The 19887-nt window shown below is 37.0% G+C and overlaps 1 protein-coding gene across 4 annotated transcripts in view; it reads right to left on the bottom strand.

The window, feature by feature from the left end:
- The window catches only part of plekhg5b (pleckstrin homology domain containing, family G (with RhoGef domain) member 5b), a 70305-nt gene that overhangs the window by 27676 nt on the left and 22742 nt on the right, over positions 1 to 19887 (bottom strand). For 2 of the 4 annotated variants that reach the window (XM_077218708.1, XM_077218707.1), the window contains one exon: positions 214 to 355. In XM_077218708.1, coding sequence (XP_077074823.1) covers positions 214 to 355 — 142 coding nt within the window. Of the gene's footprint in view, positions 1 to 213; positions 356 to 12747; positions 12910 to 14326; positions 14540 to 19887 lie in introns of those variants that run through there. The other 2 variants (XM_077218709.1, XM_077218710.1) reach the window with 2 other exon arrangements.

The raw sequence follows: 19887 nt of genomic DNA, 5'->3' as shown, positions 1-19887 counted from the left end.
AATAAATATTTTAAAAAAAATTGTTTATCAAATAAATTTCTGTTAACTTATTTTATTTAAAATCAGCATCTGTTAATCTGTGACTGTACAAACAATAACTACCATTAAAATTCAAATGGACCTGGCACTCAGTCCAGGTGTTTCTTTGTACGAAGCATAAACCTGTTTGTCAGAGAGAAACATGAGTGTGTTTGTGCCTGTTGGACCATTTACCTTGTGGCTGTATGTCAAAGCGTGGATGCCTGTCAAAGTGCATGCTGTCAGACTCATCCAGGTGACAGCGAGAATCACATGACTCACACAGGTGCAGAGGGCTTTTACCGTTCAGTTCCTGACAGTCTGGGTGATGACACACCTACAGGAACAGAGAGAAATCATCCATCAGACCATGTGACCAGAACCTTTGAGTCACTCGGGGTCAGGTTCATTTCACTTCACCACACCACAAAAACACTTCATATCGTTGCTTCTGCAAGCTGAAGTCACTGTCTAGGTGTTGAACTTTCTCTTCTGATCATCTTTCACATCATCACATACAGTCTCAAACACAACCTTACACACACACACGGCTAAAGAGGTTCAAGAGTAGCATGGTACATGGTTCAAGAATATGGTACATGTGCAAAAACCATTGTAATAGCACGGTTTTGATAGCAATAGCTTTGACTCTTATGCTCACTAAGGCTTTATATGATCAAAAATACAGTAAAAAACGTAATATTGTGAAATATTATTATAAATTAAAATAAACTTTTTAATATACTGCAAAATGTAATTTATTCCTATGATGGCAAAGCTAAATTTTCAGCATCATTCCCCCAGACGTCAGTGTCACATGATCCTTCAGATTTGCTGCTCAAGAATAGTTGTGCTGCTTAATGTTGTTGTGGGAACTGTGATAAACTTTTTCAGGATGCTTTGATGAATAGAAGGTTCGAAAGAGCAGCATTTATTTGAAATCAAAATATTTTATAACATTATACTGTCATGTTTTATTAAAGCATACTTGCTTAAAGTGTTCATTTCTTCCAAAGAAGACCCCAAACATTTAAGCGATTGCCCATATATCAGATGAAAATGGTCCGGTTGTTTATGGAACGTCCCAGGTATGATATGTCACATGGACTGCTTGGATAGTAGAATCATAATGCTGTAGATATTTAACCAATTTAAGCATAGCAAGAAAGATGTGCATAAACAAAGTGTACCATTTGTGATAAAGCCAACGGTGGCCTTGTTTTTGACAACACATAGCAGAAACAGAGTCATGTGAATCATCTGATTCAAGCTAAAGTTGCACAGACAGCTCTGAAGAGATAAAGTCCTTGAGAAAAGATCCATTCTTCCATAGCAGATCTCAAAAAACGATTCAATCAAGAACCACAACAAGTTTCAGATTCATACAGTATACACCGTTATGTATGCAGCTTGCCGTTTTATATAAAAGCATCGACTGTCACACCTACTCGAGCTTAAGCCAAATCCTTCCGAAATGACTCATATTGAAAAATAGCGATCAGTCGACCGTCCCCTCCTCTTACCTTCCACATTATGGGGTGTGTGCAGGCCGCCCCATCCGTGGGCATCCGTGGACGGCAGTCCATGGCGGAAAAGAACAACACTTCAGTACCGTTACACACATCTAAACCGCATGGAAGGGTCTCAAGTCATCCCCTTCCCCCCAAAGAACCAACAAGATGTCCAATTAATCCACCCCCTTGGTGTCTAGTCAGGTTAAGCGCTCATGGGGGCAGGGCAGTTTTAGGGTAGTCCTGTTCTTCCCCAACAACCAAATCAGTCTTCAGATGTCCAAAGCCCCTCTAATCTGAGGAGCTAATCAACTGCTGTGCGCTCTCACAAACCCTTCTGATGGGGCGGTGGAGATTAGATTTGGCTCATCTCTTTCTCAGACTGGACGTCACCTCAAAAGGGTTCTACCCCGAGGAAGAAAGGCAGCCTCGGCTCCATAAAGTTTTTAAATAGAGCTTGCTTTTAAATGGGCCTTGTTGTCTGTAATAGGCATGACATGGTCAACCACAATAAGGACAATTAGGTTAGGTGTACTTTCATCTTTTTCAGATTCAAAGGCTTGTTGGGACTTTGTGCAAAGCAGCAGCAGCTTTAAAGGCATGAATGGTCGAATATGGATTCAATGTGACCACACAAATCACTTTAGTGCAGAACAAACAAAAGGGATAGTTCACCCAAAAATTAAACTTCTGTCATCATTTTCTCACCCTCAAGTTGTTCCAAACCTGTATTAATTTCTTTCTTCAGTTGAACACAAAAGAAGATATTTTGAAGATTGTCGGCAACCAAAAAGTTAATGGGCCCCCAGATTAACTTCCATAGTATTTTTTTTCCTCCATACTAGAAAGTCAATGGGGTCCATCAACTGTTTGGTTACCCATATTCTTCAAAATATCTTCTTTTGTGTTCAGCAGAAGAAAGAAACTCATACAGGTTTGGAACAACTTGAGAAAATCATGACAGGATTTTCATTTTTGGGTGAACTATACCTTTAAAGTTTAAACATTGGTGCATTCTTAAGCCCAAAGTATACTTCAGTTTTTATGCATATGCGAGGGTCCGCGTATAGTGTGTGTGATGCACTTTGTACACACAGTTAGCACATGCGCACTGAATTTGGTTTGCACTAATCAGTTGTTCCACAATAAACGTGGAAGATAAAGGGGCACATATTGGGGGGAAAAAAGCTAACTTTTGGTCAAAAACTTTACACAATAAAATTAGAATGATATAGCAGAATAAACATAATATGCAAATTAGTGCGGTAAAATCGATTAATCACGATTAATCACATCTAACATAAAACATTGTTTATATATATATGTGTGTATATTTATTATTATATATCATATATATGTCTGTGTGTGTATTAGGGCATACACATGTGTGTGCCCTAATGTGTTTGTGTCTATACAGTACAGACACACACAAAGATGTATATGATACATATAAATTTAATAATATACGTACACACATTATGTAAACAAACTGTTATATTTGATGCGATTAATCAAGATTAATCGATTTGACAGCACTAATACAAATGCATGTAGAAAGTGATCAACGGTGATTTAACACACACACAATAACTAAAGCACATTAGATTTTTTATAGTGGGGATTATAACTGATTATGAGAGAAAAGACGACAGGTCATTCCTCTTTACAGTAAAACTTCCTGCACAGCGATTGACAGAACAGTCTGTATACTCACGTAACTGTGTGTTTGCCATGAGCCGCTGCTATGACAACTGACAGCTTTTTCTGTGCCGTCAGGAGTTTGGAGAGCCGAGCTGAATCACGGGTAGGGACTAATGTTCTCTGACGAGTTATGGCACATTTGTCTGAAGGAGAACAGGACTCATAGTCGTTTATGGATTGGCTGAGAGTGTGAACCTGTCCCCGGGGCAGTGACATGAGATGTGCGATCACGTATTCACACCCGTTTAGTGATGAGGAGAGAGGTGATAAAGAAGTTCTAGAGAAAGTTGAGGAGAAGACTAGCTTTGCGGCAAGAAAGCTTTCTCACTACCTTCTTAGGCAGCTTCCTTCTAAAACAGCATACTACTGATTTGACTTCTCTCGAAATGGTCACTCAGTCACACAATTAGTAGTCCTTAGGAAGTGCACTAAAAACTCTTGACTTCAGTTGATTTCAATCAGTGTTATTGCTAACTAGAACAACAACAAAAATTTTAATCTGTCATTTTTGGTAATTTAAATAAAGCGGGAGTTATTAGATGATAAACAAACTTTAAAAACTTAAATGAAAATTAGAAATGTTGCCTTGCCAACTAATTGAAATAAATAAGTTTATTAGTACTAACAAACTAAAACCAAAAATTAAATAAGAATAGAAATAGAAATATTAAAAAAACTAATAAAAATGACAAAAACACATGTAAGCACATTATAATTTGTATAAAAAAGCCAATTCAAAATATTAAAAAGTATCATAACAGTATATAAATAATAGGAAAACATAACTGATTCGAATAGATTTTTTTTTATTAGCTTAATACATTGCTAAGCTAAGAATATGACACTGTAAAACACACCTGTAAAACACACAATGATATTCTGTAAAATGTTAGCTACTTCTCAGTCCACCATTGTACATTTTTTCAATGGGCTGTGGTGCATTCTGGGAATGAAGCTAAAATGTGGTCATCTTAGTAGGCAGAATCCTGTTGTTGATTGTTTGAAACAACCTCACACATGGAGCACACCTATAATACCTCCACTATTTTGTTTAAATAAAAAAAAATTAAATACTAACTAAAATCATTACCCTAAGAAGCATTTCTAAATGTTATAAGCGAATTTAGGTATCAGAAACATTATAGTATTAGCCTATTAAAAATGGATATTCATTTTGAGATTAGCTTTACAAACACGCACAATTGAGTCTTTCTGAAACAGCTTAATCGAGAGACTACAAGCATGTTATGCGCTGACCAAACAGTTGGGCAATTAAGGGACCCTTAGCCAGGGATCAAAGCCAAGGCCAGCTGAGTGTGTGTGTGTGTGTGTGTGTGTGTGTGTGTGTGTGTGTGTGTGTGTGTGTGTGTGTGTGTGTGTGTGTGTGTGTGTGTGTGTGTGTGTGTGTGTGTGTGCGTGTGTGTGTGTGTGCGTGTGTGTGTGTGTGTGCGTGTGTGTGTGTGTGTAGGCTGTCTGATTTTGAAGTTGTGCTGGATTACCCATGGGCCTCAGGAAGGGGCCCTGTTAGAGTGTGGAGGTGAATGTAAGTGAACAGCAGAGAGAAACAGACAGCTGTGAACACACACACACAAGTGTCCAGAGGGGCTTATCGAATTTAGGGACATGTGGCACCATTCTTAGCTATTGCATGTGCTCACATACAACAAAAACAATAATGTACTTTTTTTTGTTCAAAACTAACAAAATTTAAATAATGAGTCAATTCATCACCAATCCTTCTTCCAAAACGTGTTTTGTCTTACCCTGATTATAGTAAGCTTATTTTAATAGACCTTTGTGGGGAATTGCGTACATGCGTCACTCGCCCGTGCGTGTTTCGTCATCTCCATAAATATAGTGAAGTTGCTCCGGCTCCTTTGACGTGTGTATGGTGTGCGAGTTAGATAGGTTGACATGGAGCAGCTAAATGTCCAACCTCCGGAGAATCACCCATTTAGAACAAACTTCGAACAGAGGAGAGTCTGCTGGCAAGAAGAGAACACGATAGAGCTCGTAATAAAACCAGAATCAATATTAGCCTGGCTTTTTGGAGATGGCGAAAACTGAGGGTTTAGAAATGTTGTAAAAGTGACTCGGAGAGGTCGTTTGTTCAGACTGCAGGTAAACGTGTCCAAAATCTGTTTGTTTGTTTTTTGCTTCTCATGAGACTGTGAACAGCACAAGCCACATGGAATCTAATCTTTTCTACTCTGATTTGGGCCACACCCATACGTGGTACAAAATCCGATACAGGTCAGATGTTTTACAATGCGACCTCAGTCTGAACAGACATATTGGAATTCATATGACTTTTTCGTCACTCTAGGTCAACATTCGTCACAATTCTGTGCTCATGTGAGTCACTTCAAAGATTTTACATACCCAAAGTTATCAAGACCGTCGCAAAATGTGTCAGTGGTAGGACAGTGATGTGTCAGAACTCATAAGTAACAGTGACAGCTTTAAATACAAGCAAAACATGAGGGCTCATATCATTAATGTTTAAAAACTATGCTCTCTTTTTTCATATCCTTTGCTTTTTATATTGCCTACGCGGAAAAATTCGCTGGCTTCGACGGCAGATCACACTATAAATAAAAGAGTAATACTTCCATATGACAGCATGCTACGTGATGTCTTTAATCATTCTTTTGCGCATGTGGGTCAGTCCAAGACCATGATCTGTTTGCACTGGAATCAGATAATAGTCACATTTAAAAAAAAAAAAAATCTTATCTGAGCAATAAATTAGAATTGAGCACTAAGGCTCGCAGTGTGAATGTAGCCAATTACTCAACAGGTGAGTAAGGTATTTTATTGAACAGATATATTTCGCCATATGTAGCTCTCTAACACAGTTCATTGTAAAGCATTATCTATTGTGAAGGGTCATATTCATCCGCACAGTCACGCAGAGTACAACCACAACCAAAACAATGTTCTCCTGCAAAATGCATGCAGTTTTTTTTTTAAATCGCTAGTTACATAGTGTTCCTTTAACAAAAAGCTCAAAATAGCAAGGCTAAAACGACCAAAAATCTAATTACTTGTCACTGTAAATGTTTCGCTCCTCGTAATGACCATCCATCCCCATTTATCAGCGCTCATTCATCTGATGATTATGACGAAATGTGGGCTTTAATAATTTCATGCCCTAATTTCTCCATCAATAATCTTTCAAGCAATTAAGCCTTGATTTGCAAAAGCTTTTCATTAATGAAAAATCAGGCTTTCTTAAATATTTCATCAGCATCAATCTGCAAAGTTGACCTGGAGTGAAGGGGACCCATGGTGAACAGGTTTTCTGGTCTATATGTGGCTATATGTGCTGTGCAGACAGTGTGAAGAGTTTCAGGTCAAATGTCAAGTACAGTGTCCTTTAGTGCAGGATTAAACCGTCTGCCACAAAACTGAGCACCTGTTCCCTTTAACTGCACAGCTCGCTCGGTCTTATATAATGTACATTTTCATCCCTCTTTCGCACACAGATAATCATGTCAGCATTTAATCTCTCCTTTCATGGAAAGCTGCACAAGAAATTTGTCCTCACCATTTGGAAGGGCGAATGAAATTATGCGCGAGCAACAATGAACTGTGGAAAACGCTACTAACTACTTTTATTATATATTATTATATAATGTCTAGCATCAACATAGCATAAATAAAATAATGCTAAATCCCAGTTTTGTTACAATCATGCAGCACCAACATATCTACAATATCTTTTTTTTTTATTCTCATTCTAGATAGCATTTAATAGGACAATTTGTGCTGTGCAACACAAGTCATCAATATATTTGCTCTGTAGTCCTAAAAGTTAAAGACAGTAACTTTTAAATGCATATACAATATGTTAAAAAAAACTCCTATTTTGCAAAAAAAAAAAATTGGCTCGTTCAACTAGGAACTCTAAACTGGGTAACAGGATATGCTGAAACTCAAACAGAGGGACATTACAATATTGAGCAACATCAAATAAAACTCGAAGGGGGAAGATCGTAACAAAGCACACCTGTGCTACACGTACATTGCTAGGCATGCAAACGTTTCACATTTCATATGATTGCGCATTTATATACTACCTGAAATCAGCTGATAATGTATAAGCGTAATTAATGGAGTTAATGAAGGTCAAACCAAAAACTCGCTTTTCAACACGCTTCCAGTACCCACAGTTCACCCTTTCTCACCCTGACTATGTGAGATGTGAAACTGGATTCATGGCTGACCATCATCGAGCTGTGGTGCCCACGTGGGAGGCATGAGTTTGAGTCTGTGAGAAAAGGCCAAACGAGACCTGAAACTTACTGACAACAGCTTCATATTCTAACTAAATCACTGAATCATCATTGCAGTGCAATAATTATGAAACATCTCACATGTACTGCCATAATTTCAGACACCACACCTAAGGACACGTTTACTGACCGTCCAATGCTTTTTGCATTTAAAAACAGCAAAAGTGGGTTGAATCTGAACCAGCTTGATATAACCAGTGCTTTTGAAGAAGATACCAGGTTAGTGGCATTAAATAACAATACTCAGTCTCAGTTTGTTTATGGCAGGGTTACGCATACAGCGAAGCGAGTGCATTTAGCAAAGCATTGTTTGGGATGTTCGATAAGTTCCATCGTGAAATATATGAAATAAAAGCCGTCCAATCAGGTTGTGAACAAATCCCTATGCCTTTAGGTTCACTGTTAAAATCCCAATGTGAACACTAAGATGACCAGTACTAATTTTATTTATTTTTTGTTCCGGACCAAACAAACCGAACTACAAGTGTGAACACACCCTCAGTCATGTTTTTCACTTTTAATTAATTAATTAAAACACTAACTAAACAGAACGATTTCTAAACACACGAAGTCTTATGATTAAATACAGCTTAAAATCAGCCCAACCCTGACAGCATCATGGTGTGATTAGTGTGAGAAAACGGTCTGAATCACTAAACAGCCTTAAATGTCTTTATTCACACTCACGCATCTGTGAATGTCCCGTCTGACGCTTATGACGTCTATAAACATTGACAAGCTGATGCTTAAACACAACAGACCAAAATATACATTCAGACTCATTAAACGCTGATTCATGTCCCTCTCGAGTTCAACCCAAATACAGTTATCCGTCAAGCTTCACTGATTAGTCATCCAGAAAAGAGTTAACTACACTAATCTAACCATCTAACCATTTAGAGTGAGTAAGAGTTCTGCTACAGCTGTTAGAAGTCTCAGCTGTTTTTTTCCATTTATACAATTTCTTAAGAGGATGTCATCAAAAAACTGAGAGCTGGGTGTGTACTTGCGAACTTGAAGCATAGCCAAATTTTCCATAAAAACAAACATGTGTCACAAGGACATTATTATGATTTAAAAGAATAAAATAAAAGTAGCAAACAGACAAATAAATAAAAAAATCATATGAACCATGGGAATAAAATCCATATAAAATATAAGCATGGATAATGGCACAGCATCATGTCACTGCATCTAACCTGTCTTTTATGTTATACTGTGAGTTCTTCAGTTTGCAAACTACACCCAGACACATGGTGTGGTTTAGTAATTACGTGAATGAGCAATTACGCAACTGAAAAAACAGCTAAACATCTTTTGACTTCTTTGCTTCTGTGTGCATTGAAAACACAACCAATGAAGGAAGTGAAATCAGAGCTGTTGCAGTTTGCGTTGGTTTTCAGTACCAGAATCATCTGACTCCAAAACAAGCGTCTGGCTCATAAAGTACACATTAAAAGAAGATAGATTAAAAAATAAAAAGGCATTTACGCAAACCAAGGCGTGTTATATTAGCTTGGTTCACCACGCTTTGTATTTCCTTGAGTTCTCTTAAACTAGGGCTAAAAACAGAAAGCCACATTATTGCAATTCTTTTGAACAAACTGACTCCACATGGATTTTAGCTTGTTTTTTTGTTTGTTTTTGTTTTTATTGTAAAGGAATAATTTCATCCACTCCAAACCTTCTTACATAATCTCTTATACCTCCAAACCAAAATACAAATGGCTACAGGCGAACTTTTATATAGGCTATACTATATTATGTTAAGTATACTAACTGTACGCTCTTACCATTTCTACTATATGCATAGACAATCCTACCACAAATTGTAAACGTGCATATTATACAGTACAAAAGTTTAGGGTCAGTAAGATTTGTTGTACTTTTTAACTTCCTATTCATCAAAGAATCCTGAAAAAATAGCAAATGTTTTTTGAGCAGCAAATCAGCATATTAGATTGATTTATGAAGTATAATTTGTTCAAACTTGCAAACAATGTCTTATCCCCAAGTTGATACCTATACACTACCCTGCTGAATTAAACATGCAAAGTAGTATACTAAAGTTTGAAGCATTTATCATAACATAATTTGTTTCAGATACAGTACATACTGTGCAGTATTCATGGAGTAGCAATATTCCAAACACAGGCACAGAGTTATGAGTCTTAAAGAGATAAAACTGGTCTAAATCAAGGAAATATGAGAAGTCACCCAAGTATGCTGACAGGGGCTAGTGACTGATGGGTCACCGCTTTGGGTCAGTGGACATCCGGAACAATTAAGAGGAAAGAAGCATTACCACACCATTGGCACAGATGCATGTCGGAATACAGTGACCGCGGTCTAAATTTACCCTATTTGGTACACAAGATTGAGGTGCTACTGCAGGATTATGACATTTAGCAAGCAGAAAACTGTCATATTATAGACTATTTTTATAATCGTATGGACTTTTCGAAGTTATACTAGCCCGGTTCAAAATAAGCATTCATTTTACGAACAAAAAACATCTAGGATATTCATCAAAATGTATTATTTCCTCAAAAGAAAGTCACACAGGGTTGGAAAGACAAAGGTCAATATGTTTAATTACAGACTACAGACTACAATGACTACAGAATTTTAATTTCAGGTGAACTATTCAGTAACACTTTTCACTAAGGTCTGTTAAAGTGCCCCTATTATGCCATTTCAAAGTTTCCTAATTTTGTTTTGGAGGTGTCCTACAATAGGTTTACATGCATCTGAGGTCAAAAAACACTTTCATTTTCTTATAATTTACATTGCAGCATCACCTCTTTTCTCAGTGTCTGAAAAAGTCTCTAAACTCCTCCTTTCCAAGAGCCTGCTCTGCTCTGATTGGACAGACTCAGATGGCCCAGTCTGTTGTGATTGGTCTACAGCTTACAGCATGTGTCAAAGGAAACGCACATTACCATATCTGAATTTCATCTCCGGATCTTCCTCAGCACTTGTTACACAGTGTCGATGAACTAATGATGGCGACAGTTTTACTGTATCAATTCTAGTGCGAGTCCTAATACTTTGGAAGTGCAGAAAAGTGGATTTTCTTTTGCAGCGCAGAAAACATTGTCTTCTCGACAAGTTGACAACACAAACCAAACTCTTCCCGTCTCAGCTACAACTACAGCGTTTGAGTGGTAGACGTTGGGTATGAGGCAGCCAATGAAATCCATAGGCTGGCATTATGCAAATTTGTTGCAAGTTTAATTACTGACGACTTGTTTCAGGCAGTTCAGAATCGGTTCTTTCTTTGGGAGACTTCATTTATCATGCAATCTGATCCTTGAAACTTTGAAGACCTTTTACATTTACAAATATCTATATCACACACTACATGAAAGGAAATATCTGAAAAGCATGGTGGCACTTTAATAAAGCTACTTAATGCCACCAATGTTAATGTTAGTTAATAAAAATGCTCATGTTAGTTTAAAGTGCATTAACTAATGTTAACAGAGAACTTTTGATTTGAAAAATGATCATGTAATGGTTGAGATTAACTTGAACTAAGATTAATAAATGCAGTAGAAGTATTGTTCATTGTTAGTCCTAACTAATATTATCAAATGAAACCTTATTTTAAAGTGTTACTGCAAATTCTTTACAAATGAACCTGGTTGATCTAATCCAAACAACTCCATACTAACAAATCAAGTTCTATGGAGGCTACCAGCGGTTGATCCCACATTTTAGGAGATTCGTCTTGAGCATTCATGCTAAAAAAAATCTTCCAGAATTAACCTGCAGCTTTAACATCAGGGCAGATGAAACCAAAAGAACGTATCCAAACTTCTGTTTGTTTTGTCATGGTTTGAGTCAAACACGGACCACAAAAGACCAGCCACAAACAGTCTGGCTGACCAGCCCATTCACAGAAGCTGATGACAAATGTCTGTGGAGTGGTGTGGGATTTCCATGCTTACATACAGAGAACATGAAAGGCCTATTTGGTCACCATGGAAGGACTAAAACTTCCTTGAGTGACTAATACTGAGAAAGCCTTTTTAAACTAAATCTGTGGTTCACGTACAAGCCTCTGCACAATCACTTCCCTCGAAAAGCAAAGTTCACTCCAGGCCAATAGAGTCTGCCAACTCTGGGACAAGCTCACAAGATCTCATGTCCATTAAATAAAGGTTATTCTAGCACAAGAGAGACTTCTTTTGGTTCTCTCCTCTCCAAATTGCTTTCCACCCGTAGTTTTCCACACATTACAGTGCCCTAAATCGAGCTAAAAGTTCTGCAAGACAGATCTTCATTATTTCAATTTAAAAAAAAAAAAATGTTGGTTGCCATTCTAAACTGCAAGAGCTCAAGAAAAATGTGCTACAAAAATAAAGGTTCAAAACGGAGGTTTTCACAGTGATATCATAGAACCATTTTTGGTTCCGCAAAGAAGCTTCAGTGATCATTTCTTATGATAACCATTTTTTTCTTAGTGTGAAGAACATTTTAACAATCTAAAGAAACTTTCCCACAATAAAGAACCTTTAATTGAAAGGTTCCATGGATGATAAAGGTTCTTTATGGAACTATCAATGCCATTAAAGAACCTCTATTTTTAAGAGTGCAAGTATGACCTGAAGGACAATCCATGCTAAAGGAGCAGTGGAAAGTGACTAACATCACTTTTTCGCAAGAAACATTCCACTCAGTGTGTGTTTCAACATGTAGCATCAGCAAAACCAAATGTGCATGTACACACCCACACCCACACCTGGAATACAGCCACCATTATCACAAAAGTGAGCAAGAATCTGATTTACAATGCGATTTTTTTAGACTGATTTCAGAATTTATGTCAAGATAAGACAAAAAATGTACCATGAAGGACTTAAGTTAACAGTTTTTCTCACTTTGGTTTTTTATAAAAATCAAATTAAAACATACACTCCAATTTCACAAATCGCAAGATTTCACATGATTTCACTCATCAGAGTGAAATCTCGTAAATATTGCCCTGCTTAAACCCAATTAGCGACAACAACTTGCATAATTCATCATGTGTGCATGACTTGCTTTAACATGGCTTGAAATTAAAGCTAAAAGTTAAATCACTCATTCACATTAATAATAACCTAATTGACATAAAATAGACATTTAAGAAAGAAAAAACCCTAGGACGAATAATGTCTACCGATCTGCTGTCTAACCAGAGACATATGTAACGAAGACAGAAGAAAACTCACCAGCAGCTGCGCGCAATCTACTCAAACTCTGTCAAGTGCACTGAGAGCCGTCTCAAGCTCCACTCTGTGAAGCAACACTGCTATCCATAGCTTTAGGGGAGGAATAGGAGGAGAAAGAGACATACAGGAAAGAGGGAGAGGCAGAGAGAGAAAGAGAGAGAGAGAGAGAGAGAGAGAGAGAGAGAGAGAGAGAGAGAGAGAGAGAGAGAGAGAGAGAGTCTAGAAGGAAGTAAAAGGAGAGGGAACGCTACATGCAAAGTTGATTTCTCTCTTAGCGAGGAAAGCACTATATCTCACAAAACAAGTCTGAAAACATATCTGATTTAAGGCAAAAAAATAAAACTAATAAAGAAACAAAACAAAAAAAAGTTTTTTAAAAAGTTAGATCAAGTGTCAAACTTTCATATGTGAATATAAAAATCAATGTATATGAACTACAAATCTCTTAAACATTAAAATGCTAAATAAAATAAAAAATATAAAGACTTAAATATAAAATTACACACACACACACACACACACACACACACATATATATATAAATACTGAACATTTAGAATAAATCATTCACAATTAATATTTATAAATTAATATATAAACACACACACACGTGTATTATGTGTATTATATTTTATATGTGTATGTATATACGTTCAAAATATAAATATATATGAAAATATAATATGTATATCTTATATACATAAGAAAATAGAAAATTAAATAGAAAACAGCATATAGATTTTTTTGCATTGACACTTTCATGATAATTAAGGAAATTTTCTCCCAAAGTTTCATAACCATAATGCACCCAGATGTTTTACCAGATTTTTTTGCCATTCTCATTTTAGTAATATAGTAGTTTTGTCATTATAAAATACTCTTAATACAATTATGTGTGCAAATTATAAGCCGTTAAACAAACACTAACATTATGTATTAGTACTTCACAATTTAAGTACTATATTTTTGCATTATAGAAATTAGAAGAAATTGTATTTGAATTATGGTAATGATAATTGAAGGGAAAATTAGTTAAATACAATGTTCACAATTTTAAAAAAAATCTTAAATGGTCACATGGTACTTCATGGAACTTCAAAGAAAACCATTATTATACCATGGTAAAAGTTAAATAAAACATTAATATCATGGTACTGAATGACTACAATAATCACATGCCATGTTATTTACATGGTACTTTGAAGAATAGCATGAAGAACAGCAATAGTACCATGGTACATATTGAGGAAAAAAATATAGTATAATTTTCTAAGCATGCAAAACCAGAGTGTGGGATTAGGAAAAGCAGAGGGGAACCTGAACATATTTGTCCTATACCCCACTCCGGACCGGCACGCTCACCCCACTAACTTTAATGTTTAAACTCTTCCCACTACACGTCTTCAGCCAAACAATTTTCTGCAGAAATTTCTGTGCGATCATGCACGACTGATATCAACATATGCATCACACATGCACATTATAACCAAGAAAAATAAATGACCAAACATTAATAAAGGAAAATCTTTACAAATACTTAGAATGAATGTCTCTCTAGCATACTATATGATGCACTCACCAGCAGCCTGTCAGAGTCACACGCGTGTTTGCATGTGTGCATGTTGCTCCACACTTCTGTACGCCAAACTGCTGTCCTCTATTCTCAATCCAGAGCAAACTGCACCTTCCCCTGCAAGTCTGGCAGGATTTGTTGGACAGGGGTGCTTTCAATCTAATAACTCCGTAAGCTGGGGTGTGTGGTGTGTTATACAAGGTGAACGTCTCTATCCCTGGAGAATATCCGTGTGGCATTTCCTGCAACGCTGAAGCTGTTTAGACCCCCGGGCTGTGTTTGTGGGACTATTTAACTGCCAGAGTCTCTATACAAGAATGTGTGGGGAGGGAGACATCAGATTAAATCTTGTTGACAGTACAGTATGTAGAGCAGGACCCAGTGTGTTCACTACTACATCTCCATCCCTGCACACACACACACACACACACACACACACACACACACACAATGCACATACACACACACACACAATGCACATAAACTCTGGGTCAAGAATTTAGTTTTTTATTTTTGTTCTTATTAAAACGTTTTCTCTCTGAGCTCATGGAAACCATACCAAACTTGGTGAATAAAGCTAACTCTGATTCTGATCTTCAGGTGAAGCATATCTGTAAATATCAGAGGAGAGATGATAAATATTTGGGTAAAGTGCTAAAAAAGGAAAGTATGAAGCCTGAAAATTCGTGTATACTGATGACATGTCATAGTTACGGTCATTAAAAACATTACGCAGTATTAAGAGCATCTCGGAAATAACGGATTCTGATTGGTCAATCGCGGCATTCTGTGGTCATATTTGTGATGTGAATGTTATTTGCTATATAGCTGTGCTCTCTTTCTTCTCATGTGATATAATTCCAGTCAAGCATTCTATGTCCATTTTGTGAATTATATTGTGACTACTATTTTGAAGTGTTGTGTAAACAAGATGGATGAAGTTTGCTACTCCGGTCTCATATGCTTAATTGCTTCTTAATAACTCCTGACAGACACCGGAAATTTCTTTATTTTATTTGATAAGTAGCTGTGTATCAAGTGGGACAAATGTACAGCCAGTTATCACAAAATAAACCCTTTTAGGCTACCACAAAACCCCTGATCAGCCTGTATCCTATACATATAATGTTTAATGGATTATAAGTTAATGTTTTAGTTACTTTAGTATTATATCATTACCCAACAATAGTTTTATTTGTACATTTGCTAATCCCTGGGGGGGGGGGGGGGGGGGGGGGGGGGGTTCAGATCAACTTGTTTAAATAATGTTTAATGCTTAAATACATCAATCCCTTAACATTGCTAAATCTGATCAGATCTCGCTCCAAACTGGTACCATTGGTGGAACCAACATTGCTGTGTTGAGCTGGTTGGGATGCACAAACAAACAATGTTTCGAAACCACCGGGAGCTGATCATGTCACATAAATCCTGTCAGTCAAACATATAAGGAGAAAATCCTAATGAACCCCAAAACAGATGACTGCACAACGTTAGTTTACAGAGATTTACCACAGTACTACATAAAACACCAAACCCTCCACAAAACGCTCTGAAAGGGAGGTTTGTTTTAGTTCTGCATTATTGCATCAGCATTGTATTAGCAGGATTAGAAACTTAGGGCGTAAAATACGCTAGGTGTACTAGTTCACCTGAGTCACATCGAGCCCACCTCTACCAAACACACTCTCTCCTGGTCGACTAGAACGGATCTGAGGTTCAAGAGCTCCCTAAACAAAACTCAATGTTCCTCTGGCATTCAAAGTAAACCATGCTGAGCTTCACTTAAATCCTCTACAATTAGCTTCCTACATAAGAGACAGTGTGTGTGTCTGTTTGGGGAATAGTGTCCCATCCTCCAGAACCCCCTGCTGTCTACCGCAATTAATATAGTCTATATTTAAAGAGGTAGACAGACAGCAGTAATACAATTACCTGAGGGGATCAGGTGCTCCGGGAAAAGCAATCGGGAAGATCCAGCATAAGTGCTTCCACACATCTGATGCCCATCTGACACAATATAGACCTTTTTGTCATGACGCAAGGACACAGGGCAGTCCTGCCTACGTGTTGTGACTGTTCTATCACTACGACAGTCTGAATATCTTATCTAAAAGGTACAACAATTTCAAGCCAGACAAACCAAATTTCTTGATAGCTCAAAAAAGTTCAAAAGTTTGGGGTTGCTAAGAGTTTTAAATATTTTTGAAAGAAACCACTTTGAAAGAATTTTATTTTTGAAAGAATGCCCACCAAGACTACATTTATTTGATCAAAAACACAGTAAAAGTATAGTGAAATATTATTTCAATTTAAAATAATTATTTATAACATCTATTTATTTAAAAAAGAATTTTATTCCTGTAACGCAAAGCTGAATTTTCAGCATGATTACTCCGGTCTTCAGTGTCACATGATCCTTCAGAAATCATTCTAATATGTTGATTTTCTATTTAGGAAACATTTCTTTTATTATTATCAACATTGAAAGCAGTTGATATTTTGTGGAAACTTTGATATATTTTTTCAGGATTCTTTCATAAATATAAAGTTCAAAAGAGCTCAGAAAAATGTTCATTCACAAAAATACTCAGTTAATTTTGGACCTCAATGCAACTAAACAACTAGTAATCTTGCACTACGCTGGTAACTGTATCCAGCAAGCAGGCTTTAATTGTCCATTTCTGAGAAACCAACATCATGCAATAGCTTGTTTCCCAAGAAACCCTCCCAGAAAACACCTGGCCATATGTGTTAGCTGGAACTATTATAATTGCCAAAAATCAATTTGGGGCGTATTTTGCCATTTATTCATGGCTTCATTTGCGAAATCAAAACGGCTGATGCCTTAACAGATGAATGAAAACGCTCATGTGCGGTTTGTGTGATTGATGAATGACTGGTGTCAGATGGTCTCATGCACCACTCAAAAGGCACCCCATGTGTTTAGCATTGAAAAGCCATTATCCTACTCTGACCAGCAGATTTTCGTGCCCAGTCCACGTCCTCAATGCCAGCAGACGCTCGAACGGTGAGCGGTCAATGACCATCACGCAATAGGGAAGTAATCCTTCCATTCCTTCACAAAAGAAACCACTCATCTGGGTCTTCGCTCGCTCATTTCATCTTATGAGCCATTACCTTGTCCACTAAAGCTGAATTTATGCTTTTGGTGGTTATTTAATGGCATTACAATCTGTGGGGAAAATTCAACTACGACTGGGGCACACATCTTAATTCAGACATGGACGAAAGCAAACGCGCGCTGGATCCTGAGTGCAAAAGAATACTCTGCCACAAAAACCTGTTAAACCTTGAAATACGCTACTTACAATTTTATTTATAAGTAAAAATGCACCTTCAGTTCTTTTTAGTGCTTACTGGGCTTGAACAGCCAAATACAAGCACTTGTTTGTTAAAAAGAAAGAAAGAAAAAAAACGCCTGTCAGTGTCCCTCATAAATACAGTCGTTTATCTCTTACATGAACATAAATGGTTGAGAAAGTCTATCAGTATATTAGATCAGTGCATTCACTCTTAAAGTAACAGCAGCCTAATAAACTTTGTTCTATAGTAGTTTTTTAGTTCTAGTGCATAAAGTTTTTCAGTTAGGTCTATTTCATTTGTGTCTTTTTTCTATTGTAGTTTTATATCCTATTGCTTGTAATAAGTTTGTTTCTTTGTTTCTATCACTGACTGTTTACTTGTCTTCAGTGAGCTTGAGGTTTTTTGAAAAAAATTTTTTTTACGCAAGTTAGTTAGGCTAGTATTAGTTTGTGATTTTGAAATTTTAATTCAATTTCTATATCATAAAAAAATTATTTAAAGCAAAAAATAACTAATCTGACATATATCGGGAAATAAAATTATTCATATCGTGTTCATAATATTTTGCTTATATCACCCAAACCGAGGACTCATCAGTTGACTTCGCCAATTAATTAGTCAGTTGTTGTGCATCCTGACCCATATCTAGTCAAAAGACAAGAGGATACCCCAAGTCAATTATTGGCCAAACAGCCTGTGTGGGCCATAGCACTGTCTTACAGCTCATTCGGTTCTTAAAGGAGCCATCCAGAATAATTTACATATATAAAAAGATTAGAGCGATCATCAACCTCTGCCGCTGCCCAGAGTTAGCCATGAATCATTAGGGTAATGAAAAGCGAAATATTTATGGGCCGTTTCAGAACAGACGCAAATGAGAAAAGAGGGCCGAATGAGACGGCATGTGTTCCATCACTCACCAACACGCCTTGGGAAAGATTTACAGCGGAATGAGGAAACGGAAAGAAAACTTGAAGTTATCTGGAAATGGGTAGCGAGGACCCTTTCCCTAAAGGAAATCTTCAGAGTGGCGTTTCAGTGGGTGGATAGATGGAGGAAGATTTATTTAGAAAAGGATGAGGTTTTATAGAGAAAGTAAGGGTGGTTATCTGATCTATCACTGCGTCTGACACACACACACACACACACACACACACAGCTCTCAGCTGTTTGTCTTTGGTGGGGTGGATTTCCCTGGCGATTCACACCTTGTCTAGTCCTGTTGGGTCGTGAATGGAGGTAATTGGCGCTGAGTGATGGAAGCACGCTCAGACTGGCCCATTTCTACATGGAAACCAGAAGATACAACCGGAAAAAGACCAACCCAGAGACTCCTGAGTCCCGTTAGCCATTTATTGATCTTTTTCTTCTTTTTTTATCATTTTAGCATCATAATAAAAATGGCAAACACAACTAAATAAGTAAACCTAAAATCATTTTTAGTAACTTAAGCTGATAAACTTCAACTTTTGAAAAAATTCAATTAGAAATGTTGCCTTTACTATTATCTTAAATAAATTAGTTGAAGTAGGCCTACTAAAATTATTAAAAAAATACATCAAATATTTTTGAAAACTAATCAAATAGCAAAAGCACATAAAATTACTTAAACTAAAATTAAAACTGAAAATATAAAAAGAAAAGCTAATTGATAAATACTAAAAACAACACGGGATCAGATATAAAATAACAGACTTGATTTTGAGCAGTGCAACACGTCAGAACATGTACAGTACCGTCAGCCAACATCTCCGACAACCAGCTCATGTTTAAGGCTTTCCACGATTACTTGGTTAAAACGACTAGATTCTACTAGGTTAAACAAACGCCACACCACAGCATTTTAAAAACTGTCGAAAGCAAGCACTTTCTAATTGAGTATTTAAGACATGCATTTAACTTTTTCTTGTCAGCATTATTCTTAAAACAGACTAGAAATAAATACAATCCTCCTTAAACCAGTCTGAAGGCCTGAAGAGCCACATTAGCGACAGTTGTGCAAGAGACGTGACTAGTTACAAAGCAGAAATGACACAGACAGTGATTCAGGCATCTGAAGTGGAGTGTTTGTTATCAAGCTTTTTTGCAGGCAACTACAGTCCTAAACGCAAACACACACACACACACTGCCGTGTCTCTTTGCCTCCTCTTAGTGGTCAGGGTGAGTTACTGCACAGGAATCCTGCTACGTTTCTGTCAGGAATTCAAAATTATGACTTTTTAAATACTATGTTTATACA

Source organism: Siphateles boraxobius, unplaced genomic scaffold (genome assembly GCF_051911475.1).
Source record: "Siphateles boraxobius isolate OS27281-9 unplaced genomic scaffold, OSU_SipBor_1 77, whole genome shotgun sequence".
Taxonomy (NCBI): Eukaryota; Metazoa; Chordata; class Actinopteri; order Cypriniformes; family Leuciscidae; genus Siphateles; species Siphateles boraxobius.
Note: the sequence above shows the minus strand (reverse complement) of the source record. Positions and strands in the feature narration are given on the sequence as shown.